This window comes from Protomyctophum parallelum (assembly GCF_964188405.1).
Source record: "Protomyctophum parallelum genome assembly, chromosome: 17".
Classification (NCBI taxonomy): Eukaryota; Metazoa; Chordata; class Actinopteri; order Myctophiformes; family Myctophidae; genus Protomyctophum; species Protomyctophum parallelum.
The window spans coordinates 24,757,684-24,784,238 of record NC_139719.1 but is presented as its reverse complement, the minus strand read 5'-3'; the positions used below and the strand labels follow the sequence as shown (position 1 = coordinate 24,784,238).

The 26,555-nt window shown below is 42.1% G+C and overlaps 1 protein-coding gene across 1 annotated transcript in view; it reads right to left on the bottom strand.

The window, feature by feature from the left end:
- Positions 1-26,555, bottom strand: part of LOC310874221 (neurotrypsin-like) — a 37,791-nt gene that overhangs the window by 10,862 nt on the left and 374 nt on the right. Inside the window, exons 2-7 of the mRNA XM_083786936.1 lie at positions 20,519-20,561; positions 8,020-8,262; positions 6,501-6,639; positions 3,655-3,839; positions 2,321-2,468; positions 173-351 (exon numbers count right to left, since the gene is read on the bottom strand). Of these exons, the coding sequence (XP_083643062.1) occupies positions 173-351; positions 2,321-2,468; positions 3,655-3,839; positions 6,501-6,639; positions 8,020-8,262; positions 20,519-20,561 (937 nt within the window). The remainder of the gene's footprint in view (positions 1-172; positions 352-2,320; positions 2,469-3,654; positions 3,840-6,500; positions 6,640-8,019; positions 8,263-20,518; positions 20,562-26,555) is intronic.

Here is a 26,555-nt window from a genome sequence, read left to right as displayed (position 1 = left end):
GAGGGAAAGTATAAAGTTTTAAGGCATATTTGTCTTATTAGCCAGGGATCCTTTTGACATGGATGCATTCGTACACTAGTGAGCTTGGGGTTAAAAATAGCAGTGTGTGTGTGTGTGTGTGTGTGTGTGTGTGTGTGTGTGTGTGTGTGTGTGCGTGCGTGCGTGCGTGTACCTGTGTACGGGCTGCAGGACGCCCCGGCGTCTTCCATGTGGTCGCAGTTGTGCTGCTCCCAGTCGCCATGGGGACACTGGTCCAGGGACAGCTCGTTGCCCGTGCACCTCACAGCATCCAGCATGATGGGCCCCGAACCCTGGCCGAAGTGGGCCCACGACCACGCCTTGGCCACGCCCCTGGAACCACACACACACACAGACCCCCGTTATCCCAGGCTCAGGAGGTAGAACGGAAGGTTCGCGGTTCGATCCCGGATGTGTTAGTGTCGAAGTGTTCCTGAGCAGTGAGCAGTGAGCACTGACACTGAACCGCTCCTGAACCACTTCTCCTCCTGATGAGCAGGTTCAAATCTTGCATGGTTTCCTCCGCCATCGGTGTGTGAATGGGTGAATGTACAGTAGTGCACATTGTAAAGAACTTTGGATTATCATTTATTTACCTGGCATTCTCATGAGTGATACCGCTGATATGTACTTATTGCGTGATGTATAGAAGGCAAAGAAAATAGCCGATCTACATGCCCACAATGTGTCGCAGATTGACAATTTTTGAGCAAACAACCTGCGGAAATAGCCATATCTATGAGCGTTGAGAGCTTGTAGATTTTTTTCACAGTGTAGCAGGATAAAAGGAGGGGACTATATTTTTTACTATATTTGAAGAGTGCACAAGAGTAACATTCTTTGCACGCACACACTCACACACACATGCACGCACGCAGAAGTCTTGCCCTACAGAATACATCTTTGTGCTTCTAGTTGTCAAAGCCATTATCACCTCTGTAGTGGTTTGAGAATAGCCACAGGATATCCATTATTCACAAGCTGTTCCCAGCTATCTCCTCGCATACACAAACACAGATGGCGAGGCTGGTCCTTTGGCATTTTGAGGAGATGAGACGCACAGAAACAGAGTTCATTCTGTTCGCAGTTCTAACGTTGAAGAAAATGCTTTCTGTCGGTATCTGAGATACTGTCTGTGGGGACGCCACTCTCTCAGCCAGGAGAGACGATCAACATTATGTTCTAATCTATTTTCTTTTTCAAATTTAGAGTAGACAATTATTTGTAGTCCTTTTATCTCCCAATGTAGTTGTTATAGCAATGAATCATCTCCACATATTTTTATGTTGTCACTGCTGCTTTATCCTACTGGCTCACCTGCCAGTGAGGAGCCCCCACCGGGAGGACGTAGCACCTCCATCCTACTCATCCAATTTTCCATTTTAGTTGCAGATTTAGATTCTAATTACAAACATGAACCAATTAAGTCCTATCTTATACTAGAGGTTCAGGCCATCTAGAGTTCGGACTGCTGTACACCTAAAACGCACCACCAATATGTCTGAGTCGGGAATGTTTCCCTGTACCCGTCAATCTGTGTCCCTTTTGTGCCCATATATATATTGCTTGTAAGTTGTAGATCTGCTATTTTCACTATTTTTGTGCAACACTAAATCGGGGCTTTTGTGGTTAATCATAGCGAGTGTACTGTCTATTCGTTGATATATAAAACACAAAGCAATCGATGGAATAATGACAAAGAAAATATTAGATGAAAAAAAAAGAAAAAGAAAAAAAAGAAAATATTAGATAGTTGCAGCCTAGTCTCACGAGCCAGACTGTTGCCTCCCACAACTTTCAAATGCTTCTGTCATATACAGTCTGGAGCAGGAAACCCCTGAAAATGATCCAGGGGTAAAGCGGATATGCCAAAATATAAAATATAAAATATAAAATATAAAATATAAAATATAAAATATAAAATATAAAATATAAAATATAAAATATAAAATATAAAATATAAAATATAAAATATATTTCCCCTTTAATTAAAAATATATATATATTTCCGTGAAAGGAAATGACGAACGCATGACCTCTTCCTTTCTCGGCTTACGGGAGGTGTAGTTCCAGACTCTCTCTCTCATTCAGAGATTTTGGAATAGTCGTATGGCCACGGGAGACTAGTTGCAGCCCTGCACTGGCTCCCTCCACACGTCCGCCACCCTCTGTGACGGCTCAAAATATCTGCCATCTGGGGCAGGTAGGCTATTTTGAGCCAATCCACCACCACACACACATATGTCTGCTCAGTTGGAGGTGTGAGCCAGCCAATCCCGTCCCTGCATGCATCCATGCTCACCCGAAGCCCAGCTGTCTGCAGACCACCTCTGCATCCCTGTCGTCCCATTGGTCGTCACAGACCGAGCCCCATCTGCCTCGGTGGAACACCTCCACGCGCCCCTCAAAGTCCTCCTCCCCGCCCACCAGTCGCAGTGGGGGGGCGCTGCCTAAGAGAGGAAATGAAACAGACAGTGTTGGTTGAAACAGCCGTGCTTTAAACACCTAATCAAAACATAGAAATCAGCTCTCCCAGCTTTGTGGTCGTAGTGGCTTCATCTGTCATTAAAAAATTAAGATTTTTAGCGAATATCTTAGTTTTAAGGGTAACTGTTGTAAAATTGCAATATTACACTCGAGGGTGGAAACTTTGTATGTCCAAAACGGTTCCTTTTTATTATTGTAACAAAAACAAAAAAACATTTATGGTGAAAAAAGCTGAACAGTGGTGTGCTTGTGGAATGTGGATCGGCAATTCTCACTACTTTTGTGCGACACTCCTGTATGCCAAACTAGGACACAAAAAAACATACATATGGAGATATGGAGATACAAGGTTTCTGGCCGACAGCAATGCAGACACACATGCAGAGATTCTGCACATTTATACCATACAGTATATATTTAAATAAAATATCTTTGCTGACCTCTCCGTATTTCATAATTTTATGTTTTTTTTCTGCACTTTGACACCAATAAATAGTGTTAACAAGAGCTTGTGAATACATAATAAGTACAGTGGAAATACAAAATGTTCTGTCTCTCCTGCGTCTTATAGATTGCAAAGTTCACTTCACGGTTGCATCACAATATGTTTTATATTACTCGCTGTCTCTCACAAACCTTGTATCTCCACATTTCAACTTTTTAACATATACCGGTATACAGTATATATATATATATATATATATATATATATATATATATATATATATATATATATATATAAAAATACACCGTTATATATTTCCCACACAAGTTAATGTCTTGTTTTCTCTTACAAAAGTGTCACCCAATATTATCAAAAACAGCTTGATCTACAAGATCTCCGCATTGAGATGTTAGCTTACATACATCTGCTATTTTTGGAAACATTTTGTGAACGTTGTTATGTGTGTCTGTGGGTTTTAAATATTCATAAGAGCTTGGGACTAAATAATAACTATATTGGATCCATTCGACACCCGACAGCAATGACATTCTCTCATCTCATCTCATCTCATCTCATCTCATCTCATCACACCCCCCCCCCCCCCCCCCCTCTCTCTCTCTCTCTCTCTCTCTGTATATCATTCTCCCAGGTTTGTGTGTGTAGTACTGTAGTAGTATAGGTGTGTGGGGGGGGGTCACACTGACCTTCTGGCGGCGGTGCGCACTCCACTCCCGCCTCGTTGCCATGGTTGCAGTCTCCGGTGACGAACGTCCTACTCCGACACTGGCTCAGGGAGCCCTCGTCGCCGCGGCAACCCAGGCGCTCGTAGTGGAAGAGGCCATGCAGGCCCGAGCCCGACTGAGAGTGCTGCAGTGCCGTTCCCACCTCACTGCCAAGGAGACCAACACATCATCATACAGTATGGAGACCAACACATCATCATACAGTATGGAGACCAACACATCATCATACAGTATGGAGACCAACACATCATCATACAGTATGGAGACCAACACATCATCATACAGTATAGGAGACCAACACATCATCATACAGTATGGAGACCAACACATCATCATACAGTATGGTGCATCACTGCCAAGGAGACCAACACATCATCATACAGTATGGTGCATCACTGCCAAGGAGACCAACACATCATCATACAGTATGGAGACCAACACATCATCATACAGTATGGAGACCAACACATCATCATACAGTATGGAGACCAACACATCATCATACAGTATGGAGACCAACACATCATCATACAGTATGGAGACCAACACATCATCATACAGTATGGTGCATTGAGTTCTCAGAGACCAACACATCATCATACAGTATGGTGCATTGAGTTCTCAGAGACCAACACATCATCATACAGTATGGTGCATTGAGTTCTCAGAGACCAACACATCATCATACAGTATGGTGCATTGAGTTCTCAGAGACCAACACATCATCATACAGTATGGTGCATTGAGTTCTCAAATTATGCTCCAACACGAACCCGATACCATCTCGCCCCTGGATTTTTCCGCCGACCTCACGCCGACCGCTCGGTCCGACGGTTCTTGAATTATTTATTTTGTTTTACTAAGAATAAGGTTAGAAATAAGTTTAGGGTTAGGCATAGTTTTATTGAGGTTAAGTTTAGGTATAGGGTTAGGTTTAGGCATAGTTTTACTGAGGTTAAGGTTAGGAATAAGGTTAGGTTTAACCGTTTAAGCATCATTTGCTCTTTTTTACTAAATTACTAATACTACTTTAGGAATATCAGGCCGCGCAGTTCCGCCGGCTGTACGCCCGGGGCGAGTTGGTAAAGGGGCGAGTCGTTTGGTATTCCACGACCCTACCCGTAACCCGACCCAACGTTTTCGGGCCAGGCTGAGCCTCCGGCCTCCCAGTAAGACCCAGTTAGGGCCGGGCCTTAATTTTCAGGCCTGTTGAGAACTCTAGTGTATTGCTGTCAGGAAATACACTAGAGTATTTGCATGGTTTTGTTTATTCAGAAATCAATGCCCTACTAACTTCATCATACAAGACTGTCGCACAAAAGTTGTGAAAATAGCAGGTCGACACAACTGTGAGCTTGTCGATCTAATTTGAATCAGGTAGAATTTATCTTAAGAAGAGGAACGGTCATACAATGTTTCCGCCCCAGACACAGACAATGTGGGTGTTCCAGCTCTCTAATAAGTAGAAAATACATTTTGGTTGCCAAATTCAGTCAATCAGGAGAGAGTACGTATTACACATTCATCGGCTTCAATTTCATGGTGTTCCACTCCATTTTGTCTGCTCATTCACTTTGTGTCATCACTTGTTTATCCTGTATGATTTCTGCCTCATGGTTCCCCATCTGAAAATGAATTTTCTGTTTACTAAAGCGCTGGAGAGATGGAGAGACCACTGTTACTGAACAAACACTATACTGTAGCAATGATTAGAACTAGAATATTGAGCCATGTAACATGTACTCTAACCTTTAACTCCAAGAGTGCATAAATGGAACCAAATGGACCGTAAAGGTCCATCTGGTTCCATTTGTAGTCTGTATCGATACGTGTATTGACAAGCAGTGGTGGAAAGTAACCAAGTACATTTACTCGAGTACTGTACTTAAGTAAATTTTTTAGGTATTTGTACTTTGCTTGAGTATTTTCAATTTCCAATGCTTTTACTTCTACTCCACTACATCTCAGATCCACATATCGTACCTTTATACCCCACTACAATTATTTCAAAACCTTGGTTACATTGTAGATTTGTATTATTATTACAAAACATGCATTACCCACTTCAGCCCTATATACATTGTTGGCTATAGCCGATCTATCATATATCTTGTAGATCTGCTATTTTCAAAAGATTTGTATACATTTGAAAACTTGCACATTTTGAATTCTGGACATTTACTTCTAACAGAGTAATTCTATATTGCAGTATTGCTACTTTTACTTAAGTAAAACATTTGGGTACTTTTTCTACCACTGTCGACAAACATGATCATACGATACTGTATATTGCAGTACCGATTTGTCTAGCACAGCCCTATGACACATGCATAATCTATTGTCCCAGTTCAGTGCATATTAGAACGGGCACAATACATGTGTTTCTTTATTTTTTATTACATTTTATCCCACGATTCTGCAACCCCTTTTTTCACCAAGTGTCAATTATCTAATGTAATCCTGGGCTCTACACTTCCTCTGCCAACCTGGGGAGGGCAGCGGACTGACCTCATGCTTCTTTCTATGCATGAGGAGTCCAAGCTGCATCTTTTCACCTGACAGAGGCGAGCTTTCCCCGACCAGACGTAGCGCGTGGAAGGAACACGTAAATTCCAACCAGTTCCTTTCCCCTCCATCAGGCGCCCCAGCTGGCCAGGGGCCAGTTTAGATACCAGGAATCGGATTACTGCATGTCTTTTGTAAGGGTACCTACCCTAGGGGACATGGGGAGAACATGCAAACTCCACACAGAAAGTCCCTTTCGTTTAATGCGTTTCTTTTTGATGGTTTCTCCATACTGTACGTACCCCAGACCCAGCTGTCTGCAGATCACACTGGCGTCTCTGTCTGTCCAGTGAGAGTCGCACACCGCCCCCCACTGGCCATTCAGGTATACTTCCACACGCCCGCTGCCAGTCGACGAGCCGCCAACCAGTCGCGCTGCACCTGTGACCACATCAGAGACAATACAGTACAACTCAGAGCACACAGACTTTATTGCATATACAGTTTGCAAACTGTATTGTAGCAAGTACAATTAAATAAGCAGGCAATGATAAAAGCATAACAAAAAAAGCCTTGATGTCTTGATTCCATATTTTTTGTTTATGTTTCCATTATAACCAGAACCACCACAGAGGGCAGAGGTAAGTCATAAAAAATGTAAAGAACAAAAGAAAAGATTGTAGATCAGCTATCTTCGCTTTTTCATGTTTAAGTTATGAGTTCTGCATTCCCTGAGAAGGACCCAACTTAGGTTCTGAGAAGCTCATCTGAAACGGGGCCACAGTGTATGGAAAACAAATGCACATTCCGTGAAATACGTTTCACGGTGCAGCAACGATTCGCTTAACCTAGAAGTAGCGGATTCACTGAAGAAATCAATTTTGACACAGAAACTACACAACATGAAATATTTAATGCAGCACTGCAGTGTGCAAACATGATGTACATACAGTACAGTAATTGATATATAAGACCCATTCATAATGCAACAGCACCTTGCATAGGACTAAACCAGACAGTATGCTGGTAGACAGTTACAGGTACAGTATGATGGTAGACAGTGGATAGTCCTGACTGTCACTGATGGTGGCTCAGTGGAATCGTAGCCCAGAAAAGTGTGACTCACACCCAAACAGAACCCCATTAATACATCCAAACTCTAACAGCTAGAGCAGTGGTTCTCCAAACAGTGTTCTGAGGCACGATGGTGTGCTGTGTGAGACAAGTCCAGCTGTGTCTTAGGATTTTGTGACAACCACACATTATTATTGCGATATACAACAATGCAAAAAGTTGTGAATTATCTTTTCAATGACCTCTGAAAAAGCGTGAGTCTCGCGAGGCGTCGTGAGCTTGTAGATTTAGCTATTTTCACAATTGCCTCTTTCTTACAGTATATAATTTGGTAAATGTTTGACCAGTTTTTATAGTATAGTAGTAATAGTATAGGTTGGGGCACCTGCTGGAGTCCTTCATTACACTAGTGGTCCAGACGCATGCCACATACAGTATAGGTTCTGGCCTGACACCATGTTGCGTGTTCGAGTACCGTTCATGACGACCTTTGCTGCATGTCTCTCCCTGTCTCTTCCTCCCTCTTTCCTGTCTGTCTTCACTGTAACTATCAATAAAAGGCACAACAAGCCAAAAACTAGGCTTATAAAAAAAAAAAAATAGTACTATAGGTTGTGGTCGATTACTTTTTATACAGTAATGGACTTTTTCTTTAATTTTTTTAGGTGTTGAAAAGGTCTTAAATGCCATTAAATTGTCACTTCACTGTCATCTGGGTGAATAATCGCCCTGACCATGTATGTTTACCTTGGTGACAGTCGCAGTAGGCCCACCCGATGGCCCCCGAGGTCTGCCTGAAGAAGCACCAGGGGTTGGACTCCCGGTCGGGGTTCCTGCAGTAGCTGTGGTCGCCCAGCCCTCTGCCAGGGTACTGCAGCACGTAGTCTGGGAACTCCGTCCACTTCAGACAGGGGGCGCCAGAGTCCGTCTGGGACACCGTCCCGTTGTAGTAGCCCAGCTCTGTGAAGCCCTCAGAGCAGGAGAGAGGGGCTGAGGTGGGAGAGACAGAAAGAACCAGAGCATAAGTGGATGTGGACAGAACAGGATGAGGGAAATGTTATATTTGGTGAGAGGGAAAGGCAGATTCACAAGGAGGAGGCAAAACTGAAGGGATTTTGGAGGTGGAGCATTAGATAGAGAGATGAGGAGGAGTGTGCTGTAGTTGCTGTTGTTGAAGAGCAAACAAAAAGGTAGGAGCGCACACCAAGAGTAGGGAGACAAACTTTAAAATAGAAAGGAGAGGTCGCACAACTCGTAGTCCCGATGCCAAAAATACTTTTATTGTTACCAACGTTTCGACAAACAAGTTGCCTTCTTCAGGGTATTTGTAGTTGCTGTTGTTCAAATAACATCGTCCCCTTGCTTTATTATTCTGTGAACACTTAAGGCTTATGTGGCTCTATGGCCCAGCAGGAGTCAGGACTCATGCATGTAATGCATTCACCTCACTGTCACTAATCCATATTCAAATTAATTTAACCTTACACAGTACTTCTTTGTACAACAGTGGATCAGGGATAGAGTGGCCGCTTGGGAACCAAAAGGTTTCCAGTACGATCCCAGAAAAGAAAAGAAAGAAAAGAAAACCATTATAGGGACAAAGGGTTATACACTGACTACTAGTCCATATCTAGACAACAATATCAGTTTCTTTAAAAAAAAATGTTTTACATGGAAATGACTAGAGAAACATTATCCATGATGGCTGAAAAAGAACCTGTCCATGAGTCCATCCATGTATGACTTATGAGTTACTTGTTGTACTTAACCCTCTAAGACCCGCATTAATTTCTACTTGCAAAAAAAATATTTCAACCTTACTACTACTTTGTATTACTAGGACTAAGACTAAAAAATATGTTAAAAAAAAATAAGTTTGATGAAAAATTTATAATAATTATATAATAATTAAATAATAATATAATAAATTAATAATTTACATTTGGGGTATATCTTTCACAATAATGAATAAAACATGTTCTAGACATTCTAATGATCACAAAAAAACATATATTACAAGTCCAGAAACTTTTAATTTGTGTGAATTTCAGCCTCTGTGGGGGGTATTTATATGCAAATATCATGACCAATGGCATTGAAATGGCATTGCAATGAACATCACTTATGACGTTTAGGTGAAAAAAGAACAGAAAAAAAAAAAAAAAGTAATTAATTAAAATATAACTTGTTGCTATAAAGCAACGCTGGGTCTTAGTGTATCGACTGTACTTGGTATAATATTGACCTACATGTACGTTGTATTCAAAACCAGCTATACATTGCAATGCTCTGAAGGCCTCTCTGCTGTTAACTGGTAAATGAAATCTACTAGTCCTTACCCGTTGTGAGATATTTGCCCCCCCTTGTGGCCGTGAAGGGTACTGCGCCTGGGTGCGTTTGTAATTGACTAATACATTAATTAATAATCATAAAAAAAGGGCTTCGTTACGCCCTCCATATGCATATGGTCAATGCCTGTGTGAAAAGTGGGAGCGATTGGTGCAGGCAGTAAGGAGTTACGGCACTGTTTCTGACAGACACACACACACACGGACACACACACATTCGGTTAATTATAGTATGATATGATATTGGTGAATGTAAGGATATGCATCATTGTATTTGTTTCTACAGAGCTTGGATGAGTATAACTTCTTCCACTCCTGACATCATGAAGCTTCTCAACTGTAAATCATTGAATGATGGGGTTGTGGCAGTTGTGCAAAGACAGATTTTAATTGTAATTGTATGTGAGAAATATTCATTCATAACAACAAATAGTATGTTTTTTCACCATCTGTTTTGCCCTGCCCTGATTTCAGTTGTTCGCACACACAAAAAATCGAACACATACATTTAGCTTTAGAGGAATGAGGAGGAAATTAACTGCTGACATTTAATGCAGCAACAACAAGATAAAAAACACATTCACCCATACACATAAGAGGATAATGGTGCCTTTCATAGCACAGATTAATAGAAAGAGTGTTGTATCTACTGTAAGTGTAATATACATAGTTTACAGGGAATGCACACAGGTACATTTGCAAACATGCGCACCTGCAACCACAGATGTACAGGCTCAAACATGTGTTTGTGCACACACACACACACACACACATTCTGAGGCCAAATGGCCATTAAGCTATGATTAATGGCAGAGGTGCATCAATAACCAGGAGCGGTCTTATCTCTTAAACACACACCCAGCTAGGCTGCCCTGGAACAACATTACCAATGCAGTGCTTCCCTCCAGTCCACCCTACACTCTCTCTCTCTCTCTCTCTTCTCTCTCTCTCTCTCTCTCTCTCTCTCTCTCTCTCTCTCTCTCTCTCTCCCCCTCTCTCTCTCTCCCCCTCTCTCTCTCTCCCCCTCTCTCCCTCTCTCCCTCTCTCCCTCTCTCCCTCTCTCCCTCTCTCCCTCTCTCTCCCTCTCCCTCTCCCTCTCCCTCTCCCTCACTGGTTCCAATCTGGAAGAAGTAGAATGCAAGAGCAGCTAAAGCACAGGAGAACAACAAATAAGGGTTTGAAACAAAGGTGCTGCCTGCTCTACACATGCTTTAAGGGACAGCTTTGAACCTGATAAATCTAAGAGACTCGTTTCACAACACGCAAGCTCATTAGAATTAGAGCCATAAAATCTTGATGTATTGTGTACTGATGTACTGTCTCTTTAAGAACATGAAACCATATTGGACATTGGACCTATAGACCGATTCCGTACCGGTTTCATGGTCGCAGCCTACGTATTTCCTGTAGGCGGACTCGACGTAGCTGCGGGGGTAAAACCCTCACCAGGCGCATCTCTTCCACTACAGTGAACGGCAGAGTGACTGATGTTAGTTTGCCTCAAACTTTACTCCTTTACCTGCTTTTTTACTAACACTAACATTACAAAGATGCCCAGAACATCGAGATGAACCTGTGTAGTTTATGGCTGCTCCAACAGTAGTGGCAACATAACAAATAAAATAAAACGGAATGTCTAATATCCACCGCGATGGCTGAGACCAGAGCCATTGAGTAATGGTTGAGACAAAGCAGTGAAGAATCCTGCAAGATACATAATTTCAGTCTTACCCAATACCCAATCTTTCTGTTTTATGAACACAAGGCTGCTGTATTTTATACCTCATACTAAGCATTTAAAGTATGAGGTATAAAGTACAGCAGCCTTGTGTTAATAAAACAGAAATATTTGGTATTGGGTAAGACTGGCGTTATGTATCTTTCACTGCTTTGTCTCAACCATTACTCAATGGCTCTGGTCTCCGCCATCGCGGTGGATATTAGACATTCCATTTTTATTTTATTTTTATGTTGCCACTACTGTTGGAGCAGCCATAAACTACAAAGGTTCATCTCGATGTTCTGGGCATCTTTGTAATGTTAGTGTTAGTAAAAAATCAGGTAAAGGAGTAAAGTTTGAGGCAAACTAACATCAGTCACTCTGCCGTTCACTGTAGTGGAAGAGGTGCGCCTGGTGAGGGTTTTGCTCCCGCAGCTATGTCGAGTCCGCCTACAGGAAATACGTAGGCTGCGACCATGAAACCGGTACGGAATCGGTCTATATGTTGGCACGATTGGATCAGAGACAGCAATTTGTTTGACTGCAGAGGGTGAACATGAAAGTAAAGTTGACAGTCACAAGTCACAGTAAAGTCTCCGTGTTGTTTCCTAAACAAGAAGAGGTAAGAGATCATAACTAAGCCAATTTTTTTTACATGTATTTGTATTTTGTGAGGTATTTATAACCCCTAAAATACATATTTTTATGGTTTACAAAAGATTACACATTATGTTAATGTACATAGCGAAGAAGTGCTTTCACCTATGACTCTTAAAGACTGGCAAGCGGACAATTCATTTTTCTAATTTTGTCTTGTTTGCTTCACTATAAAAAGATTTAGCCACAGTGTCATAGTTTTCAGTATTTGTCACAGTGTCATAATTTGCCAGAGGAAAAAAAGAGATGGTTCCTGAACGGCCCATGGGCCCAAAGGTCAGGGGAGAAGCTATGTGGACAAACATGCGATATATTGCCTCTGGCCACCAGGGTGTTGTCTTTCTTTTTCATTGTTGATTATAGCAAAAAAGAAATCACCTCTGTTTGAATGAGTGAGATCTTAAGGCAAAGTGTAGGTTAACAAACAACTATTTAGGTTCTGGTTTTGCTACCGTAGCTTATCTTATTATGGCAACCTAATGTAAGCTATAAGGCACTATTATGGCGCATGGAGACGAGATGAGGAATGCACATTTCTTGTTTATATACTGTAGCTGTTTATCCTGGACTATGTTAATGTGCCATTACGCCCTGACAACAATGTTTTGTATTGCATATTACAGATATGGCTACTTCCAGCTCCAGCCTCCTTTGTGAAGATCAGTTCCTGTGTTCCATTTGTCTTGGTGTGTTTGAGGATCCAGTGTCTACTCCATGTGGACACAACTTCTGTAAAGCCTGTATCACAGGCTACTGGGATACCAATGTTATCTATCAGTGCCCGCTCTGCAAGACAGCTTTTACGATTAGACCCGATCTCAGAGTCAATACTTTCATCTCAGAGCTCGCTGCCCAGTTCACGAGGTCTGTCAGAGTGACAGACAGCAGCAGCCCAGTCCAAACACTTTCCAAATCTGGAGAGGTGGTCTGTGACGTCTGCACAGACCCCAAGCTCAACGCCGTCAAGTCCTGTCTGGAGTGTCAGACCTCTTACTGTGGAACTCATCTAGAGCCACATCAGAGGGTTAAAGGTCTGCAGAAACACACACTGATTGACCCTGTGGAAAACCTGGGGGACAGCATGTGTCAGAAACACAACAGACTCCTGACACTGTTCTGTAGAGCTGAGCAAGGCACTCTGTGTGACATCTGCGTTGGGACACACAGTCAGGACCACGAGGTCGTTCCTGTCCAGGAAGAGTACGTCAAGAGAAGAGGTCTCAGCTGGGAAAGGTGGAGACTAAGGTGCAGTATATGATCCATGAGAGGCTGCAGAAGGTGCAAGAGTTCAAACACAAGGTGGAGCAAAGCCAAGAAGACCGTGAAAATGAGATTGCAGGAATCGTGCAGGAATTCTCCGCTCTGATGTTTGCCATTGAAGAAAGCCAGGGTGAACTTATTGGTGTGGTTGATGAAAAGCAAAAAGTAGCAGAGAAATGGGCTCAAGACCACGTTCAAGATCTGGAGCATGAAATCACTGAGCTACAGAGTCTGAGTAACCAGCTGAAGGAGCTGTTAGACACCAAGGACAACCTCCAACTCCTTCAGAACTTTCCATCCCAATCCATCCTCCCAAACACTAAGGACTGGTCTGCCATTATGGCCAGCAGCAAACTGGGAACTGAGTTTGTTCGAGAATTATTAAGAAGAAAAATTCCTCAACTGCAAACGACAGTTAATCAGATGACTAAGGAAATCAAGAATATCTGCGATATGCAGATTTTGAGTGATGCTGCTCTAAGGAGGATGCAACAGTATGCAGTGGATGTTGTTCTCGATCCTTCAACAGCATGCAGCCGGCTTGTCTTGTCTGATGATGGGAAACAAGTGAGATACAGTCCCACAATACGTTTTGCAAAAATTGTAACAAGCAAAACGTTTTTAAATAAATTAGCGGTTTTGGGAACAACAGGCTTCTCTTCAGGGAAGTTCTACTTTGAGGTGTCCGTGGGAACGAAGTTGGAATGGAGTATAGGAGTGGCCACTGAGTCTATTAACAGGATAGAGAATCTTCCTCGGCATCCTGACAGTGGACTCTGGGCTTTAACGTTCCTCTTTGATCGATATGAAGCCTTTCATCTCCCTAAAGTCAACGTGATCTCGAGGAAGGTGGAGAAGGTTGGGGTGTTTGTGGATTATGAGGAAGGCTACATCTCATTCTATGACGTGGAGGCCAGATGCCTCATTTATACTTTCACTGGCTGCCACTTCACTGAGAGAATCTACCCATACTTAAATCCCTGTGACAACGAATATGGTGCAAACCTAGCACCATTGGTCATCACGGCTGTCAGTCATACTGAGTGATTGGTGGGCGAATGAGGTAACAGGCCTCAACTTCATCATGAATTACAATTATTTAATCTAAAACAACTATTGCTCTTTAATAATAAAAAAAAAAAAAATTACTATATTTTATTTGGGTTGTAACTTGTTCCATCCACAATTTTTGATCAAAGCTTGGTTGGAAAAAAAGGCTGAAGAGGACACTAACCTAAATGTCTTCAGAAAACGTTATTTCTTTTGGGGAATAAATCAACGTTAGTTTAATCAATCTATAGCTTGTAGATAGAGTACCGTATGTTAATACAATAAAACTAATACATCTGCAGTGGTGAGGGTGAAAAAACAATGTTCTCAGATGAAACACTGCTACAGATACAAATACAATATGAAATACCAATCAATGTCTAAATAATGTAAACATGATCATTTTCATTAATTATATAAGTACAGTCTGTCCAATTAGCCAATCTGACTAGTCATTAACTGTATGGTGTCACAGAATGTTTTACTGTATTTCTATCAAAATGTAAATAAACCAGCTTAGATTTAAGAACTCAGATTGATTGATTTATACTGGTTTATATCTTTCCATGCTTCTCATGGTGTATCTCAGACACAATGACTGCTCATCATCATAAGCAGCCTTGAAGCAACACTCACGCACGCACGTGCACACACGTGCACACGTGCACACACGCACACACACACACACACACACACACACACACACAGACACAAAGCTGCACTCATCATCCTTAACACAACACTCTCCCCATTGCCATGACAACCTATTGTCATGGGAACACAGTCTCCCATCAGCAACAATGATTATTTGCACGCAGACACGCACGCACGCATGGCACCCACACACGCATGCCTCACTGGTTCCAATCTGAAATATAGCAGCCAAAGAACAGGTGGGAGAAAAGTAATGTCTAATCTTCTAGGCTCACGAGTGACATGTCACGAGTGACATGTCATAAGTTCAGAACGAGGAGTGGTGCTGGAAATGCGTCACATAATCACATTTAAGACCAGTGGTGGAAAAAGTACTCACATGTTTTACTTAGCCTAAGTAAAAGTATCAATACTGCTATGTAGAAATACTCTGTTACAAGTAAAAGTCTGGAATTTAAAATTTACTTGAGTAAAAGTACAAAAGTACTTTACTTTACTTTTATTAAATGTATGAAAATACTTGATTTTGCAGAATGTCCCATTTCAGAAGTTTTCAAATGTATAAAATGTAGCCTATAAACATGATCTACGAGGTCACAATGCGTCGCATTGTGAGCTTGTAGATTGGCTATTTTCAAATGGCCAGGCAAAATGTATATAGGGTTGAAGTAGTTAATGTACTGTTTTGTAATAATAATCAAAATCTACAAAGTAACTAGTAACATGTTTTCAAATAATTGTAGTGGAGTAAAATTACAATAATGTAATTTTACTCCACTACAATTATTTGAAAATTATTATGAAATATTATTAGAATTATTTGCCTCTGAGATGTATTGAGATGTATTGGAGTAGAAGTAAAAGTACTGAAAAGTGGAAATACTCCAGTAAAGTAGAAATACCTCAAAATTGTACTTTACTCGAGTACAGTACTCGAGTAAATGTATTTAGTTACTTTACACCACAGTTTAAGACGAATAAACATGGAAATGCAATACGAACCCATATACTGTACAGAGTGTACACACTCAGAGCTGTGCCAACACATCACTGCTTTTCCAGCTGTGAGATATAATCTGTGACTTTAGCTCTCGGTTTGCACTTTTGGGACACGACCGACAGGGTAATTTACTGTGTAGTCGCAGATACAAAATAAATAAATCAACTGGTGTCTTACATTTCTGCAACCACAGTAATCCACTTGTGAGTTCGTGCTTACTTGCTTGCTCATTATTGAATAAAGAATCACTTAAAATTGGCCCACCAACATGAGCGGCAACCTTGGAAAATATGAGTAATATGTTAGTATGCTGATGCACCCTGCAGCTAGGGCCGGATTATGAACACAAAAGTCCCTGTATACACCTAAACAAAGGCCCCCTCACTATTAGGCTATCACACTAAAGTAACTTAATCAAATGGCAGGTATGGAGAATTCAGCAGGTGTGGGGAATTTTCCACACACACTGGTGTCTCACGTGGCTCTGGTTCCCTTAAGACGGCGGGCCTCCTTCGCGGTCTAGTCCATAGAGATATATATTTAGAGCGAAAGGCACTTCTGCGTTGGCCACAGAAGCGGGCGTGGTTATAATAACAACCCGTGTAGGATTTAGAATGTTGCGTTTGCAACGCGTGTGTTGAATTTGAAGTCGGCGGGTCGGAACAGTCGAACAGTTCTCGAGATATCACTATCAATTTTGGCGTCTTCCGTCTCATCGCCATTGGGTGATCAGCCAATCATTATCACAAGGTAATGTTTGTGTTCATACATACACTCAAAGCTGGGCATAGGAGGGGCTATCACTAAAATATACAGTACATCTCACGTTTTATCATCACAAAGCTGCAATACAAAAATATGAATATTAGAATTGCTCTTAAAGAAGTTAAAGCACTCAGATATTAAATTGTGTAATTGGGTCACTCATGCTGCTTATAGAACTGCTGTGAAATGTTTAAAATTTTCTTTAGAATCAGATCATGGCTCATGCTGTACAGTAAGTCTACAGTCTGACCATTGGGTTTTAGCTAATCTGGCACTAGTTATGTCTATGTGTTATTTCTGTGTTATGCTGCTTCTGGGAAACTGACTCCAATGTAAAGTGAACGAGGGGGTTATAGACAATCTTGGCTCGCTCTGCTCTTTGTTTGTGAGTGGCATCGCAGAAGTGGTTGGCAGGCTAACAAACTATTTTCAGCCGGATAATCATGATACAGAGCTAGAATTATGATGTCTTGACTCAAGGTAACTGTAAACATCGGCAGCGACCGTAACTTCTTATAATGTTAATCATGGCAATAAAGCTGTTAATATAAGCCTAGAATCAAGCCATCCAGGATCCTGGTTAAAATAATTTATATAAATATTCTTGTAAATCTCTATGGGAAAAATGAATGGCCGATTTTTCTGTGGAACCAGAAAACCAAACCACGCCCCTCTGCTATGCACTATAGGTGGACTCGCCATAAGCAGCACTGAAGCCACACACATCAAGCTGCCAGCAATCATGATCAGACACACAACACTCTCCTCCTCATTGCCACGACAACCACACTCAGCCTATTGCCATGGGAACGCACAGTCTCCCTGCTCCCATAATCCATTTCTCAGCCAACAATGAGTATTTGACACGGTTCACACATGGAGACAAGCTGGATGGGGGGTGGGCGTGCGTGTGTGGCTGGCTGGTAGCCTCTTCTGCACTTCTGACTGTACTCCACACGCAACACACGCACGTGCACATGCACATGCACACGCAGTTGCACACATCTCACGCTCACTTCAAGGCGTGTTAAATGCTGTGCTAGATGTGCTAATATGAGAGTGTAGAGTCACTCATTTTACTACGAAAGAAATAAATGGAATGTGACAATATTACGCTTCTGTAAATATGTGTGTAATCTCATTTTGATCGTGTCTAGGGAATAGATGAAACAAATCATAGCAAAAGCGAGCTCTTGTTTAATTAACCCACACATCCCTAATTTGGGCCAAAAGTAAATTAATTACATTTCAGTAAATAGCTAAAATAACCGATCTACAAGCCCAAAAATACGTCACAGCGTGAGCTTGCAGATGGACGGCAGCGCTTTGTGTTTCCGTCTGCTATGCGTACAACGAATTACAATAGGCTATAAGAGATTAATTTCCGAAGCCATTAATGAATGCGTGTTTAATAGCTGGAGGCGCTCAAACTCATTTTACAGTAAACATGGCTTCAGGTGCTCTTCACCTGACCTGACATATTGCTTAATTATTGATCAATGGCAGCTTCGTAATCGTAGGTCAGCAGCACGTTCATTGTTGTAGGGCAGAAAGATCCTCGTATCTCGTATCAATATTTCAACTTTGTATGTTTTCTTTTCGTAAATTGATGCCCTGCTGCATCATACAAGCTGTGTAGCATAAACGTATTGAAAATAGCAGATCTACAAGCTCACAACATGTCACGATGCAACGTGCTGTGCTTTTAGATCAGCTCTTTTCACAATTTTGAAATGCTTTCCTTTTTTTTTTTAAGGAATGGTTTGGGGCACCAAACCACCAAAACACCCGACAGCGACGATTTGCGTGCGTGCGTGCGTGCGCGTTTCTTTTTTCTCCAGAAATAAGAGGGAAAATTATGAGCTGGCTCCTCCTGCTCAGCCCAACCCCCCATCATCATCATGGCCACCCGACTGGGGGACGGAAAGGGGAAATAAGAGGGAATGAGAGAGAGAGAGAGAGAGAGAGAGAGAGAGAGAGAGAGAGAGAGAGAGAGAGAGAGAGAGAGAGAGAGGGGGGGGGGGGGGGTGAACGGGGGGATGAGAGGGATTGGGACAGGAGGAGGTGATATAAGGGAATGAGGAGAGGTGACTGTGTGGAGTGGATTGTGGGTGTACAGTACATTATGTGAAATGTTTGAATAGAGGGATATCTACCAGAATGGACTCGGAGCCGGGGGGATGAAGCAGAGGATGAGACACTGTACATGGAGGCTGGAAGGAGAGAGTGAGTGATAGAGGTGAAGAGGAGGATGGTATTAGGCCCGACTGTATATCCGTATTATTTGACCTTTTTGACGACATACAGTAATTATGGGTCGACATAGTCACTTTCAAACTGGTATCCCTATTCTGGGCATAGGCTTAAGTTCCCCGATCTACAGTACAAGCTCACAGCGCGAGGTGACACATTGAGTTTGTAGATAAACTATTTTTGAGAAAATGTTAACAGGGCTTAAAGGTATAGGGTATGTGATATTATTTTTGTTCAAGCTAAAAGTTTTCTTTTTTGTTTTGTTTTGTTATAGCTCTATATTGTGATAGTAATCATTGCGAACGCAATGAGCCACTTACTATGACAGCAAGGGCTGAATGTCTGTGTGTGTGTCTGTCTGTCCCGCTGTTACACCACCCGCCCGCCACCAGAGGGCGCAGCTGTAGCACACACACACACACAGGGCGCAGCTGTAGCACACACACACACACACACACACACACAACCACACACACACGAGCTGCGTTCGCTTCCCGCGTTTGCGCGTCTTACTTGTTGCTATGGAGTGTTTGTTCAGTAACATGGATCTCTCCATCTCTCCAGCTCTTTAATAAACAGTAAAGTGCATTTTCAGGTGGGTTGCCAATTTCATCCAATCAGGAGAGTCAGCTTCAGTTTTAAATTGTTAAAACTATCTCTGCTCATTTCTTTGTGTCATCACTTTCAATTTCCTTTGTTCATCCTGTATCCTGTATGAGTTCTCTCTTCTGATTGGATGAAATTGGTATACCAAATGCACCAAATGCACTTTTCTGTTTACTAAAGAGCTGGAGAAAAACACTCTAGACTAGAGCAATGAGTTTAAATCGTGACAATTGACAATTGACAAGAAGATAAGAGAAGAAAACTAAAAGACAGAAAATACTGGCTTTGTAACAGAAATAATAATGAAAAATGTTTTTGTCTTTGTCTGGAAAATAAATGTGCGTTTTTTTTAAATCGTGAACCCAGTATCGTGATTCAAATCATATCGTGAGTTGAGTGAATCGTTACATGCCTACTTATTTTAACAAAGAGATATCACTTACCATACCTTTTCAAGCGGTTCAATAAAATAGAATTGCCTTTTTATTTAAACTAGAGCGGTGCCCATGGGGCCTCAACAGTGGTGCCCGTTGGGCACTGGCCTACTTGGAACGATGCAAGTTGAAAATGCTCCACCCAGATATGTCAGTGTCCCTTTTATGCCCATATATGGAGTTTTTTTGTGAGGCCTTTTTGGGGCAGAGACCTTTTTGGGCCGGTTCTGGACAACCGTGGGTCCGACCGACTCAACACCGGGCACTGCACCCCCTGCTGTGGCGTGTCGAATTTTAAGCCGGTGGGGCTAACGGTAACGGTTCTCGAGTTATGTGGATTATACACACACACAGACGTACATACAGACAGAGACTTGGTGCATTTATAGATAGATAGATAGAAGATAATATCAGTCAAAGCATCAGTAATTGATGGTCTATCGAAATTACAGTAGTATCATCAGACGTCTGGTAATGGCATCACCGTCTTGCCACCTACCTGAGCCCTGCACCTCGTTTAAGTAGCCATCATCAGCCACCGCCTGCAGAAACAGAGGAGAGAGAGAGAGAGAGAGAGAGAGAGGGAGGTCAGAATGCAAATTCAGAACCGTGTTCACAGTCAATCGCACAAAATATGAAAACTGACTTCACAAATTGCAGCCGGCTGCAGTTCTGTTACACAAAGGATAGAACGGTTTGTGACAGACTGCTCAACACGGCCTTGCAGTATTGTGCAGACTCTTAGGCTGCCAAAATAAAGTCTTGCGTCAGACGACATCTTTCACTTCATCCGAGCAGATTCTATATCTATTAGAGCAGTAGGTTCTCCAACTTCCTTTACCAATGTACCCTCGCTGCAGAGTATGGCCATCACCAGCACAAAACATTCTGCATTCTTTTTCCTTTTCACGGGTGCTCCCATTTTGTCCTTGTCAGTTGTACATACATAAGTGGCTGTACGTTGAAACCACTTATCCATTCTTTTTTTTCTTTCGACTTCCAGTCAAAACTCACTCAGGCCTTGTCGAAAATGGATACAGCAGGCAAGTTGTCAACTTGTATAACAGCAATAGGGTGCATTCAAAGATTTCATGATATAACCAATTTCACGAACATGGGATATATTGTTCATAACAAATACCAAACAAAAAAGACCCCTAGGAGTACCCCAAAATACCCATAGTGTTAAGTAGTACACCATTTTAGAAAACTGCATTAGAGCGTTCAGGTCCCTGTTGATCTCACATTTGGTTTAAGGACAGAGTATATGAAGTAACGTAAAATGATATATGCATCACAATTCATATCCTTTACCACTTAAACCCTTTATACGTCCCTGTTTTTGCCGAATGTTTCTAATTTTTCCAAAATGGTTGACTACTACGACATGCCCGGAATGCAGTTTCTGGTAACAGTAATAGACACATTTTGAGCAGCCCTGGCACCTTACATAATCTACACTAGTCTATATTATACACATTAAAGTGGAATACCGCTTAATTTATGAATGAATGTCTGTTATTCCTGGCACATCATCAAGCGACCAACTCTCCGCCAAAGTCAGAAACCAGATAACCGAGACTCGATCTTTGCAGATAGCATCGTCGAAACGTAAAAATATGAGCAGTATTCCATTTCGGCCCCATTTGTGAACGTATCTGTTAATGGTGTGGATCAATAATAATAGACTTCAGAGGCAGGGGAATTACCAAGGCGGGAACAGAGAGGAGAGACTCCACATGAAATGTGACTGAATGCTTTGTACAGAAAAAGAAAAAAAAACATGGATGCACGCTGACATGAGATGAGAAGCCCTTCTGATGATAATAGAAGACAGAAATGCAGTGGATCACACGTTTTCCAAAAATCAGGTCATATCTTTACACAGCAGGACACCTGATGGAGGAGGAGAGGACACATTCACATGCACACACACACGCACACGCACACGCACACGCACACACACACACACACACTCTCTCTCTCTCGCTGCTCTGTATCTCTCTCCCTCTCTCTATAGTCCATCTCTCTCTAGTCAGCAGCTCTCAGACATCCATCAACATACCGTATTGTGATAATACACGCTCTTCCCAGAAGGCACTGCCCAGGCTAATGATATTAGACCCACGAACAAGAGACTTGTGGTACCCAACATGAGTGTTGAAATCTCCACTCGCATCAAATCACACGGCTTGGTTAGTACACTAATCGGATGTGACGCTCTCCCCACCTGCGACCAGTAGTACACAGCTGTGCGCATGCACGCACGAACGCGTGTGCGCAAACACACACACACACACACACACGCACGTAGAACAGAGATGGAGAAGTGAGGATGAGAGAGAGAGAGACTACTAGGGCCTAATTTTAACTTTTTGTCTTACAACCGCGTTGAGCGCTCAACCATTAATGAGCCTTAACAGAATTACTTTTCCACTTCATTTGGTTGGTCAGAGGAAAACTGTAGCACTGCGGAAGTGTTTTTAACCATTTACTCCCCAGAGAGACCCAAGCCTTTTCATTTAAGCAAAGATAGCAGATCCATTCAAGCTTATGGATAGACTATTTCCACGATTCATGCTCCTTATAGGGGTAGATGTTTGTGTTCACATATCAAAATGCTGTAAAATATATAGAGTATACCCATATATACAAATAATTTGGATGAATTCTACATTAGATTTTCTTTCCCCTTCAAAAATGTTGACAAATGACACGAAACCCTAAATTGGAATTGATTACAGATTGATACTATACTGTACTGTATTATGTCGTGTCAGTAATGCACAGACTTTTAGGTATGTTGACTTGAATATAGTCTCTGTTGGACAGAAACCTTGTATCTTTCTCCATTTTTTTTTCAGTCGGACTTTCGGCCACCGTACGCTTCACTCTACTAGCATATCACTTAGCTGTTAGCGCGGCAGAAAGAATGCCTCATCTCTCCTAATACAGGGAGCTCTCCGTGGTTTTGATCTGATGGATATACTAGCGCTTCATTTCTGCTCCTCATCCGCCTCTCGTTCAAAATATTAACGCTTTTTGGATCATGTATCGTAAGTAAGTAAGTAAGGTAGCAAAATATTTCTCAGTTTTGTTTTTTAGACCGGTGCCCGGCTGTAGAGCACTGAGTCGGTAACGATGGAAGTTGGAGATCCATGCCCCACCCGGCTATGCAATACTCGTTGTACCAGTGTGTCAGAGTACCCGTTCCACCCATATATATGGAGTGTTGTGATGTCAGAACAGGCCAGCTCCATATATGGAGCCTGGGCAGGGGCCCTGTCCAGGCAGAGAACTTTTGTGGTGGTTCTGGACAACTGTGGGTCCGACCGACTCGACACCGGGCACTGCACTCCCTGTGGTGGTGTGGGTGATGTGTCGAATTTGAAAACGGTGGGACGAAAGGAGTTACGTACATTACAGATGTATGTACAGAAACTTGGTGCATTTATAATAACATCGATATTTTAAAAATCCACAATCGTTTTGATTGTGGATCCTGCAGGAAGAATTGCTGCTATAGTAACAGGCATCCAAACGAACAAATCATCTGTTTATTTGTCGTTATAACGTGTTGGGAGGGAAACACATCATTATCCCACACACCTGAATTCATTCACAAATTTCACACCTCTTTCAAGTCACTTTCAGACGCCCTCTAGCTTTGTCATGTTTGTCCCAGGGTTTTACCTTGATAAAAAATAGGCCTTTTCTGGTTCAAAGGAAGCTGAATTTTAAAATGAGGAAGAACATTTCTACAACTAGAGCACTAGGGTTCTCAACGTTCGGTCCAGGGACCTCCAGGGGACAGAAATGTTTAACAGATCTGTGACTACGAGACAGTGTACAAAATTGACCCAAATTGACCCGTTTCATTTGCACACCATAAAGGTTAACCCATTTAGACCTGAGGCCTATTCAAAAAACGTACGTTTTCTGAACAACTTCAAATGTCACACTGTCGGGTGGAAACCATGTCCAAAACTGTTACTTAAAATAGCAAAAGTAGCAGCTCTACAAGCTTGAAATGTGTCGCTTCGCAATGTGTCGCTTGCAACTTGCTATCAGGCTGGCAATGCAGCCTAGTGTGCCCGGACCACCACGCCTGCAGCCCGAGCCAACGTATCTTCTACTTGTTATGCTTTTGTGTGACGCTGTAGATTAGAATGATCAAGGAGCGTTAATATATGAAACAACACAGAAGGTTAGAATAGGTGCCCGACAGCAATGATACAACTAATGTGACATGGAAGCTGTTCCAGATTGAAAGGTATAACAACTTACAGTAGACAGTAGGTTACAACATACATGTCTAATAATCCAGATCCTGGTCCTTGAACTTGAAGGTGTTGAGAATCACTCAACTATACTGTAGCCTCTATTACACTGTAAAATCTTCAGTCCAGTTGGACCGCTGCAGTGGTCCCCAGACCACCACATTGATTGTACCACTGGTCTAATTAAACCCAGCCCCACATAATCACCGTCTTCCACTAATGACTTCTGTCCAGTTTCTCAACTCTGCTCCGTGTTCTGCGTCTTGAAGTCCAACGTTAGTCCCTCACATCACATCGTCCCAGATTTACGCAGCAAGAACTGATTTAGTGTAAATGAGGCTATTCTGATGATTAATTACAGCGTGGCTATAGAATTTAACCTGTGTGATCCCATTGGGTTTAAATAAATTATCATTGCTTTCCCTCTCAGCTCATTAAAAACCCAGATCTGGCAGATGTAGCCTAGATCTGTCTGTGCAGGAACAGAGATATAATGGGCTCATCAAATAATATTGCATTTGATACTATAATGAACCTAGTGGTTCTCACAGGGGCGTACGAGGGGTCCCCCACGGTTCCAGAGGGTCCCCAGCAAAAAGAGGAAAATTTTTTGAGGGGCGCTTAGTGTCTATTTTTGTCCTACACAAAGCAAATGGACATGTTACGTCATGATGATGTACGATGATAAGAGCGCCCCTCACTTCACACGGGTGTGATTTTTTTAAATATATTATACTGTTGAGACTGATAGGTTGTTGGTTTACCTATGATCCTAGATTACTATTTATATGCATGAATTACCTTGCTTACTGTACGTCGCTCTGGATTAGGAGCGTCTGCTAAATGCCTATAAATTGAAAAATGTTAATCGTTTAACACACATAAGCCCTATTTTTGTATTTTAGATTTAGAAAGAAATGCTGATCTACTGTACAGCCCACAATGCGCTGCATTGAAAAGCGTTGTGAGCTTTCAGGTCTGCTATTTTTTTTAATTGTTGGAAGAAATCTTGAAAGTTTTGTTGTCGCTGGCACAAAATCCTTTCAAATGGGGGTCTGCAAGCCTAATCTATAGGCTACATATTAATCTGGGGGTCCTTTGAGAAACTTGGCAATAACCAGGAAAATCATTATGGGCATAATTGCAGGTAAATAGCAACAAAGGTACAGTTATATGTCCAGGAAAAGCCTTTTTTAACCTGATAAAACTGGGAAAGCATCAGTGTCATTTATGTATTATGGTGTGTGTGTGTGTGTGTGTGTGTGTGTGTGTGTGTGTGTGTGTGTGTGTGTGTGTGTGTGTGTGTTTTTAAAGACAACATTTCTAACTCAAATCTTTGCTTTTGCCATAGAACAAATTATTTTGAGATGGTGCTGGTCCGTGGCCAAATGCATAGAATTGTGGGGGTCCTTCATATGAAAAGAACTGTAGACATTTTGTAGAATTGTCCTCAGGGAACAACATCTCACCAGCTATAGGGTGTGATCTGTGCTGGCTGGCTCATATATGGGCTAATCTATTGCATATTGTGCGAATAGGCTATACGATTTCATTTCCCCCCAGTGTGATGAGATTGCTGCGACAAAGGGCAATAGCCCATGTCAATGTACATTCACACGCCGCTGGGGGCGAATGAACGAAACAACTGGTACCTCGGCCCCGCCATGGTGTGTGTGTGTGTGTGTGTGTGTGTGTGTGTGTGTGTGTGTGTGTGTGTGTGTGTGTGTGTGTGTGTGTGTGTGTGTGTGTGTGTGTGTGTGTGTGTGTGTGTGTGTGTGTGTGTGTGTGTGTGTGTGTGTGTGTGTGTGTGTGTGTGTGTGTGTGTGTGTGTGTGTGTGTGTGTGTGTGTGTGTGTGTGTGTGTGTGTGTGTGTGTGCGACACACACACGCTCAGTTAAACAATGAGCTGGCAGCAACATGCAACATGAATGATCCCAATCCAATTCCCACTGTGGATGAATGGATCCTTTGAAAGTCTCGTAGCATAATAGATAAATGCACAATGTAATTTATGTCGCCTTTTTAAACGCCACACCTGAGCCATGCACGCTTTGTTGGAAACAATGTCTACAGATAAGCATCACTAAGGCAAAAAAAAGCCCCAAATTCATTGCCCTAAATTCTAGCAGCAGGCTCTCATCAATAATATAATTAGGCTGCCTTGTTGTCACGCTGCACGTGTCACATTAATGTCATGTTTTACAAAACGATTCACAGCTTTTACATGTCAATACACATTTTTTCTAGGCGCACCTT